The following is a 10,000-nucleotide window of genomic DNA, read 5'->3' on the forward strand; positions in this document are numbered from 1 at the left end:
ATCAAATCTTGTCGGACAGTTTACGCCATTCCTGCATCTTCTGCACGAGTGCCTTGTGATCGGCATTCTTTGTCAATTCCGCCGCTCGTGCGTAAATCTCCAACATGCGAGCATCGCCGTTATATTCATGCACGACATGCGACCACTCCTCCAACTGGGCGAGATCTGTGCAGGCCCGAATCGCCTCCGACGTGATATCCCGCGATGGATCCACGTCATCCAGCAGTTCCCGCACGACTTCGCGGAGATCACTTTCATAACCGCCGGCCGCCGCCTCCGCCGCGTATTCCTTTTCAACGTTCTGCACAATACTCAACATTTCCCGCCGGGCGGCGGTGTCGTTGGCGGCCACCGTTTGAAAGTCGTCAAAGTAGACAATGTGGTATTTCTCCGGCAGCCACGCCGTGAGACGAGCGGCGATCTCCGCGCGATCGGCGGGGTGTAATTCCGTGTTCACATTCCAGCGGGTCTTTTCACGCAGCGAGTTTGGCGAACCGCCGGGAAGAATATCGAGACGATTGTCCTCCGCGAGTTCATTGGCGCGAATACACTTGACGTATTTCATCTCCGCCTGCACGTGTTCCTCGTCAAAGATGCGGGCAATCATTGTGTTCTCCACCCGCTCGTCCACAGTGGCGCCGGCCTTGCGGTCTTTTAACAACTGCTGTGCCCGCGCCACTGTGTTGGATTGTTTCTCCAGGCGGAATCGCACCTCATTGCCGAACTCCTTGCGGTTCAAATGTCCATTCAGGCGGTCGGCGTCAAAGAGAAGACACTCGTAGCTGCTGGCAAAGTCGACGTGCGGGAGAACCGACTTGGCGAAGTTCGTCTCCTCCTCCGTGCGCTCGCGTGGCCGCATCCAACTCGGCGGCTCGCCGGTGAATTTGTAATTGTGACTGTCGAGCTCCAACGCGTGGCCGTACCAGCGATCGTGATCGTGGCGGCGTTGGTGTAGGAGGAAGGAAGATGGCACGGCTGCTGCACCAGTGGCCGTGAGGGATCGTCGTGCAAGCATTATTTGTATTTATATATATGCTTATTTATTTATATAAATATAGATAGATAAATAAGTACGTATACTCTCCGGGTTTGGTTTGGTTGGTCTGGTTCCTACGGACGCTTGGCTAATGTTTTGTGTGTGGTCCTTCTTCTTCTTTTCTTTTAGAGGTTTCTTCTACACAGAGCTTAATATCTGTATAAGAAAAGAAAAATTAAGGTAAAAACAAGGTGAAGATGAGAAGAATGAGTGAATGAATGAGATATCATTTGGTTCAATAGACGTTATATAAATATTATATACATATATATACCCAAGAGGGATAATGGTGTTCATGATAAATCTTATCAATGTAAAAGGAAATGGTAACGAGAGCAAGAAAAGTAACTAATATATAGAAAAAAGGAAGACAAAAAAAAGATGGCTTTGTATTTATTTTTTGTCGACGTTTTTTTTTTTCAAACAAAGGAAGAAAGAAAGATTAAAGGGAAAGAAGAAGTCAAATCGCTGTTATTTTCCTTTCTTCCCCCTTCTTTTTCTCATTTTCCTTGATATTTAATACCATGCAAGAAGATAAGAAGAAAGCGGCAAATTTCTTTTTTTAGAAAAAAAAAAAGCAACAGCAACGGCAAGAGAAACGAAAAAAAGCAAAAAAAAATCAAGGAAATAAGTTTCGACAACGAAAAAAAAAAAGGATGGGAAGGAAATCAAAAGTAAAAAAACAAAAAAAATAATTATGATTGCTATGATCATTAATTCTCTCTCTATTGTACCATATTTTTTTTCTCCTTTCGTTTTTAAATTAGAATCATACATTTCCTTTTCTCTTTTTAGTCTTTCTTCCCATTCTTTCACGACCTGAATTGTTTACGTGGCTGCACAAAACAGAAAAAAAAACGGAATTAAAACAAAAACAAAAAAATGTTTCCCTATATATGTATACATATATATATAATTGTCATTCGTCCCATTGTTCATATTATTATTATTACGTTCTACTGGAACCCCTCACCCTTTTCCTTATATATATATATATATATAACGTTTGTAATGGTGATTTGTATCATCAATCGCTCTAAACAACTCTTTTGTCCCTCCTGCGGAGATTCCCATTTGAGTTGTGGTGGGCTATCATTTCTCCCTATAAATCCACACCCAATAATAATAATAATAATAATAATAATAATAATAATAATAATAATAATAATAATAATAAGAAAAAGAAAAAAAAGACCCAAGACCTCTTCTCTTAACATTTTCATTGCTTTTTTTCTTTCTTTTTCTTATTTCTTTTGTGCTGTGTTCTTCCTTCTCTTTTTTCCTTTTCCTTTTCTTTCCAATTATTTTCTATTTCTTTTCTTTTTCTTTTATTTTGTTTGTTTCTTTGATGAGTCTTTTTTCGCATATTCTCTCCAATACTATAGTGAAATCCCCTCCTTTTTTTATTATTTTCTTTTTTTGGTTCTTTGATTTATTTGCCGCCATTCTTCTATTTTCTCTCCTCGTACTGTCGTTTTACTGCTCTCAACGACCACCATTACGTATTTCTACTGAACTGTACTGTGTATTCACTGTATGTTCATTTCCATCAAATATAATTTCTTCTCTCTTCTTCTCTGTAAATACAATCGCCACTTTATTTCTCTATTTCTCTCTCTTGTGTTTCTTTGTTTTTTTCTTCTTCTCATATTCTTTCTTTCTCTTTATCTCATTAGCCCTAATCAATAGACATGGATAGATAGATACCCACTATATATATATATATATATATATATATATATATGAATAGAAAGATATGGAGAGAAAAAAAAGACAAAAAAAAACAGAAAAAGTGAATAAAGAATAGCAGAGGCCTACTCAATACGATATGCAGATACAAAGAGATTCTCTCATTTTCATCATCTTTTTTTTTTCCGTTCGCTTCCTCATTCCTTCTCTTTTTATTTTGAGGTTTTTTTCTTTTGACTTCTTTTCTTCTTTTTTATCACAAGATGATGCATACAAAAAAAAGAATAAAAAACTACGATCGCATAAACAAAGGAATATCGATATATATATATCATTCCACTTTCTATTTATATACAAGTAGTCCTTCTTTTCCTCTTTTGTTGCTCCCTGGAGTCAAAAACATACAACCACAAATACAAGCATAACAATCATTCCCCCTCTCATTTCAAGATTCATTTGCACTCTTATTACATAAATAAACATATATATAAGTAATATAAATAAATAAATAATATATATATATATATATATATATATATATATGCTTCCTTGTTGTTTCCTCTCTCTTATTACTTTACTTTGGAGTTTCAAACCTAGCATGATATTCCTCCGTGTCCTTACTCATAGACGCAAAGCTAACATTGCGCAGATAATACGACATAACATTCACATCACTTATATCCACCGTAGCGTTACTCGGCAGTGTATCACTATCAAACACGGCTGTCATAAAGAGAAAGTGCTCAAACATCACCACTCCCGTCCCACCTGCCCGCTCCTGCAGGGATTCATATATCTTTTCCTTTTGCGGCTGCGTGAGTTGTTTCCGCATGCCCCGCCCGAGTTGCTCAAGTCCAGACATAAACTTTTCCCGCGGAAGTGAACGATCACGAGAAGTTACTTTAAAGAGATACGGCAATTGACTACGGCCTTGAATCACGACACTCTGCAGCTGCTCCATCGCCTCCAGATCCCACCGCAGGGGATCGACATTCACGTTCGTTGTATCTTCTGAGAGCATTTGCACAAACTTGGGTCCATCAATGTGGGCGGTGCCGTTCTGATCAAAGTGGACAAATAGTTGAAACACCTGAATATCACTCATGGTGTAGTCAATAACGCGAATAACGGAGCAAAAGTCGTTGTAGTTGACCTGTCCCTTATTAAATGCCGTGGCGACATATTGGGAACGATGATTGGCACGTTGTTGCTTAGTGAGATGAGAACTCGCACTCTTTACCCAGTCATTTAACCACAGTGGTTGTAGGAGATTGTGAAACTTAACGAGAAACTTTGCATACCACACACGTGCCTCATCATCCTCCTCTACAAGATACCCACGAAGGTAAAACCAGGGAAGATCTAAGTTTAATACATTTCGCATAGCCTCCGTCCATTCAATCTTCCAGAGAGATCCTTTACGTGTACGATCGAGTTTGGTAAAGTATGTCATGAGACGATGTCGCCTCTGATAAATACGTTCACGTAAAACGCGTAAAACATCATCTTTGGCACGTCGCCGTGGTGCTACTTTCCCTGTATGCAGACCAGCAAAAGATGATATTCGACCAAGTGTGGGTGTAAGGGTATCGCCGAGTTCTACCAATTGCTGAATCTCCATATCATCTTCCTCTACCAAATAGGTGTAGAAGGAGGGCTCCGGGTTATCGCCTACAAAGACGGCATAACTACCACGATTCGTATCCGGTCCATCGTAGTTACTTGCAGAGAATACCGTCATGAGTTTACCGCCGTGATGTTCTTCATAACCGCGTAGACAATCTTCATGTGATCGCACTACGAGTTCAAGTCCGTTGTTTTTAAGAAATTCATGCGTGACGTCTGGGCCAAACTCCACCCCCGCCCCACGTTGACTTTCACGCCATCCCTGCAATTCCTCCACCGGATCTGACCAGAGAAGATCTTGAAAGATCTCATCCTCCTCCGGCTGGGCGTAATCGGGCATGGGAATTTGACGAAAACGTTGAATGCGGGAGATGTCCTCAATACTTACACCTTTGCGTCGTGGGAGTCCACCATGGACGACGAAGACTTTTTTACCAATAATAGTGGCAAGTGGCAGGGCACAGAAACAACGTTGAATAAGTCGAAAGAGATTACGATCATACTTTGTACTCACCTCTACATCAAACCCATACTCATCATTCATATAATCACATTCGTGATTTCCACGGTTTAGGGTAACATACTTGGGACAGGCAAGCATGAGAGAAAAGATAATGAGTAAAACTTCCACACCATTCGCCCCACGATCCACAAAATCTCCATTAAATATATAATAAGTTCCATCATTAGGCATGCCACTATCTTTAATAATGTGAAGTAGATCAGCAAGTTGACCATGCAAATCTCCCACAACAACAACTTTAGATCCTTGATTAACGCGACCATTCGACACACGTGCTCCTATTGGTGGACTAAGACGCACAACATTTGGTAGTGTATTAAGATGATTCATAGCATCGGTAAAAACACGCCAAGCAGCTGGATATGGTAATAATACATGATTAGTAATGTCATCAATAAGTCGCACTACAACGTCAATGGTAATAGGTTCATTAGAACGTGTTGGAAAGTAGTGAGAAGAAATAGCTGGTGTTACAACAGGTGTTTGTAGAATAGACCTTGAACGTTTTGGTGCTAAAACGTGAGAATCTGTAACTTTATCATGGGCTTTAAATATTGCAAATCCTTCCTTTTTAAGATCCATCTCTTTATATGTCACCCGGAATATCGTTTCCTCAATAACCGATTTTGCCTTTATCCAACGCCATAGTAATTGTATCCGTGCTACATTAAAATTCACCTGCGATGTAGCCCCACCAGCACTACTAACTTTATTCTTAGAAGCCCCATCCTTTAAATAACGTTGAGCCAAAACTTCTCTCGCAAATGGACCCTGTGTAATCGCCGTACGTGAAAAGAAGTTTTGTGGACACCATTTTAAAATACGTGTAATGCATACTTCTCCACATGCTGGGCAGCGTTTCGGTTGACAAGTATCCCGATGTGCTTGCATCTCCGCCGCGAGCATTTCTGTTCCACACTTATAACACAATGCCCGTTCCTTCCTTGAACACTCCTCTAAATGTTTATCCAATACACCTTGTTTCACAATCTGCCGACACCACGAGTTCAGACACGTTACCTCCCGCTCTTTACACTGCACGGTGTGTACATTATACTCCTTGTAGGGAATACGTTTCATGCAGAAATGACAGGCGGGCCACAGGGATTGATCGCCGCCCACACCGCCTCCCGGTCCTGCACCGTTAAGACCGCCTCTACCGCCATTGTTTAGATTGGACGTGTGGGTCCTACTCTTTGAGGAGGATTCCTTTGTGTTGGAGCAGCCCATTTTTTTTTCTTTTTATTCTTCTTTTAATTTTTTTGGGGGGGTGAGGGTTGGGTTGTGGGGGGTGGGGATTCTTATTATTTTTTTAATGCAACGTTTGTGTGTTTGTGTGTCTGTAATATATATATATATATATATATATATTTCTGGGTTTCTTTGTGTTTGTGGGTCCTCGTTCGTGAAGAAATCAATAAATAAATGTATATATATATATATATTTATTTATTTATTTATTTATTTATTTGTTTATTTAATTTATTGATTTATTTATTTAATTTATTGATTTATATACGTGAAAAGTTCACGTCTACCAATAATAATAACAATAATGAAACGGTAACAACTCGAATCACACTATTCGTTCCTTGGTATCTCTCTTTCTCTCCCACTTTGCTTTTCTATAGAATATATGGGGCAAACCCGTGTATTTCTGCAATATATTGCTTTCCGCTGTTTTCTTGTTCCTTCTTCCTTCGTGTTGTTTTTCTATCCTTCTTCTTCTCTATTCAGATAGTGTGTGTGTGTGTGTGAGTTTTTTCTTTCTTTCTTTCTTTCTTTTCCCTTACTGCTTATCTTCACACTCTTCTTTTGTTTTCCCTCTCTTCTCAGTGTAAGATTCCTTTCGTTTGCTTGAATAATGTTTTATTTGTTGTTTTTCTTTTTTCTCTTTGGGGATTTTGTTTCGTTGCTTCCTTGTCGTGTACCTTACTCTGATGAGCACTTATAACTATATAGGTATGTCTGTTTTGTGATTGGTGATTGGTGTACTTCAGAATATCGTTCGCTGACTTCACACTACGGATCCGCTTTATTTCCGGTGTTTTTTTTTCGTTCTTTATTATGTCTTTCTTGTTTGTTTCTTTTTTTGTTTTTGTTTTGTTTTGTTTCGTGCCTATTGCCTTATCTCCTTTCACTATAGCCAGAGCAACAGGAACAACAACCACAAGGGGACCGCGTGCAGTAGATATATATATATATATATCTATATATATATATGAGAGAGAGAGAGAGAGAAATGGGGAAAAAAGGGATTGGAGTAATAGAAGCATAGGTAGATAACACATTATAGGTATATATATATACAGAGAGAATAATAATAATAATAAGAAGAAGAAGAAGGAAAAGAAAAAAGAAAAATAAATAATAATAGTAAGAAGAAATTTTCCTTTTGCTTTGGTAGTTTACGTCTTCTCTGCATCAATGCTTCTCTATTTTAACCCCACTCCCCTTTGAGTTTCCATTCTCTGTTTCCGCTAATAATAAACGCACAATCATATAAGAGAGTTTATTTGTTCTTTGTCCACATTGTTGTTAGTGTTCCGTCCTTCTATTAGTTGTCGTTATGGCTTTCACTGCACCCATATATATATATATATATATATATATATTAGATGGAAAGCTGATAACACTCTTAAATAAGAAAGATAAGGAAAACACAAACAAATAAATAAATAAAAAACACACACACGCAGACCGATCCATATAATATAATATATATATATATATCCAAACCAAGGAAGAAGAACTATTAATAGTAATAGTAGCAGCAACAGTATCACCAGCTAAAACCATAAAAACGTTAATGTAACATTAAGATACGAAGACATCACTGTATCCAATCAAAGTAATACAGAAAAAGAGAATGCAGGGAGAAGAAAGAAATGCAAAAAAAAGAAATTCAGAAAGTTTTCAATACATATTTTTTTTCTTCTTACTCTCTGTTTTTATTCTTTTTAACACTACACTTGCTTGGTTTGTTGGTCTGCTTGCTGTTGTTGTTGTTGTTGTTGTTGTTGTTTTCTCTTTTTTAAATTTATTATATATATATCGCTCTGTCTATACAAGGAGAGCAAGAACATGTATAGATCGACTATCTTTTAGCTAGTGACCTTATCATTTCAACTGCTATTCTTTTGAGATTGATCTTTTGTTTGCCATCCGCAACATATATATATATATATATATATATATATATATATATATATATATATATATTGTAAAAGTGACTAGGTGTATACTTATTTTATACCCCTGATCACTCTTCTCATTCTCTATTTTGCTTTATTTTCTTTTTTTTCGTTGACTATACACCTAAATTCTTTTTTCCTTGCTCCCCAACCTTTTTTCCTCTGTTTTTTGTGGGGGACTAGATTATATATATATATATATATATATATATATATATATATATATATATATATAGAGAGAGAGAGAGAGAGAGAGAAATCTGTGGTTTTCTCTTTATTTCTCTATTATATACATTGTGGCCTTATCACTGCTATTTCACCGTACAGTTCATTCCTGATAAATCTGTTTTTTTTTTCTTTTTTTTTCTTTCCTCCTTAATCCACTAGAATCGTCACTTTACGGTTCTTTCGCCCTGTAGACCGTTCACGACCTCCCGTATTATTGTTGTTATTCTTATTACTATCATTATTGTTAGCACCATCCCCACCACTAGCAGCATCACCAGTATTACTGTTACTTCCAGTACTATTGCCTCTACTCATGCTTCTACTACTGTTATCATTATTATTATTATTATTATTATTATTATTATTATTATTATTATTATTATTATTATTATTATTATTATCGGTGTGAAAGGCACTTCCCTGCCGCAGTGCACTTCCCGCTGGTCGTGCGGTTCCATCGTAACTTCGACTCTCCGTTGGACTTTTTAATATTCCCCCCGTCGGTGCTGGCGGTGGTGTTGTCGCCATCGATGTCCTTGCAGACGTTTTCGTGGATCCCGAAGAGGTCGCCGTATGACTATTATTATTACTATGAGCATTAGTAGTATTACTATTGAGATGCATAGATGGACTGCGTGTATTACTACCGCCGCGTTGGCCAATGGCAACATGACCGAATGGCACCACAACACCGGGACTTCCTTCACGACTCGCCGGTAATGGCAGCGGCATCATCGCAGCGGGTGTATAACCGGCACTCCCACGCATTCCATGACTGCCGCTCAGACTCATACTACTCGTATTACTATTCATACTACTGTTATTATTCTTATTATTATTATTATTATGATTGTTGTTGCTGAAGTTGTGGGCACTGCGTGGGGGTGGCTGCCATTCGTTGAGTTGTTGTCGACGTGCCGCGTGGAGGCGTTCGGAGAGACGCGACATATCATCCCCAAGAAGAAACGATGGTGGTCGATCCAGCTCCACACTATTACTATTACTATTCATATTAGTAGTACTATTAGGAGGAGCATTACTTTCCAAGGTTGTGGTATTTGTATGTGTATTGTTATTTCCACCTAATCCCACTTCTGGAATACCGCCTGTTGGTGTCCATTTGGATCCCACGGCACTTCCAACCTTTCGCTTTTCCATTGCCCCAAGTAGAAATTCCGGTTCCGCAAGCACACCACTACCTCTACTACTACCACTATTACTATGATGATCATTCCAATAAAGATGACCAGGCATCATACCATCTCTACTACTACGACTATTACCATTGGCGGTAAGTGTATCTGTTTTGTTATCATTACTACTGTTATTGCTGCTGAGGCGTGTGGGGTTCTTTCTATGCATCATCATTGTAAGTGTGTTGGAATCCCCATCACTGTTGCCATGAATTTCATCATCAAAGTGAATTTGTCGTTTTCTGTGTTTATGCAATGTCGAAGTAGAGGAAGAAAAGACACTTCCACTACCGCCAACACCAGACATTTCATCTCCTTCCTCTTCATTATTACTATTATTATGATGATGATGATTTCTATAGTGGAAGAGTGTTCCTTCTTCTTCCTCCTTTTCCTGTTTACTACTATGACGACGATGATGATGATGATGATGGCCTTCCTTTTCCTTTCCTTTTTCCTTCTCACGCTTCTTTTTTAGTTTTTCACGTTTGCGTTCTTTCTTCTCTTGTTT

At 38.5% G+C, this 10,000-nt stretch overlaps 3 protein-coding genes across 4 annotated transcripts in view; all 3 read right to left on the reverse strand.

Annotated features, from left to right (window-relative positions):
• Window position 1: 1 nt before the first annotated feature.
• On the reverse strand, window positions 2-1,015 carry LSM04_009087 (uncharacterized protein; the record flags this gene model as incomplete). The annotated part of the gene is made up of 1 exon (XM_067330882.1): window positions 2-1,015. One exon carries the CDS (start codon window positions 1,013-1,015, stop codon window positions 2-4), a length of 1,014 nt encoding a protein of 337 aa, XP_067192039.1.
• A 2,284-nt stretch (window positions 1,016-3,299) lies between these two features.
• On the reverse strand, window positions 3,300-6,104 carry LSM04_005519 (Calcineurin-like phosphoesterase domain; the record flags this gene model as incomplete). The annotated part of the gene is made up of 1 exon (XM_067330883.1): window positions 3,300-6,104. One exon carries the CDS (start codon window positions 6,102-6,104, stop codon window positions 3,300-3,302), a length of 2,805 nt encoding a protein of 934 aa, XP_067191971.1.
• Window positions 6,105-8,443: 2,339 nt separating this feature from the next.
• LSM04_008081 (uncharacterized protein) overlaps window positions 8,444-10,000 on the reverse strand; it is a gene marked incomplete at both ends in the record, with an annotated part of 2,343 nt that continues 786 nt past the window's right edge. For both annotated transcript variants that reach the window (XM_067330886.1, XM_067330885.1), the window contains one exon: window positions 8,444-10,000. This exon is cut by the window's right edge. In XM_067330886.1, the coding sequence (XP_067192023.1) occupies window positions 8,444-10,000 (1,557 nt within the window).

The sequence above is a fragment of the Trypanosoma melophagium genome (genome assembly GCF_022059095.1).
Source record: "Trypanosoma melophagium isolate St. Kilda chromosome Unknown ctg21segment0, whole genome shotgun sequence".
In the NCBI taxonomy this organism is placed as follows: Eukaryota; Euglenozoa; class Kinetoplastea; order Trypanosomatida; family Trypanosomatidae; genus Trypanosoma; species Trypanosoma melophagium.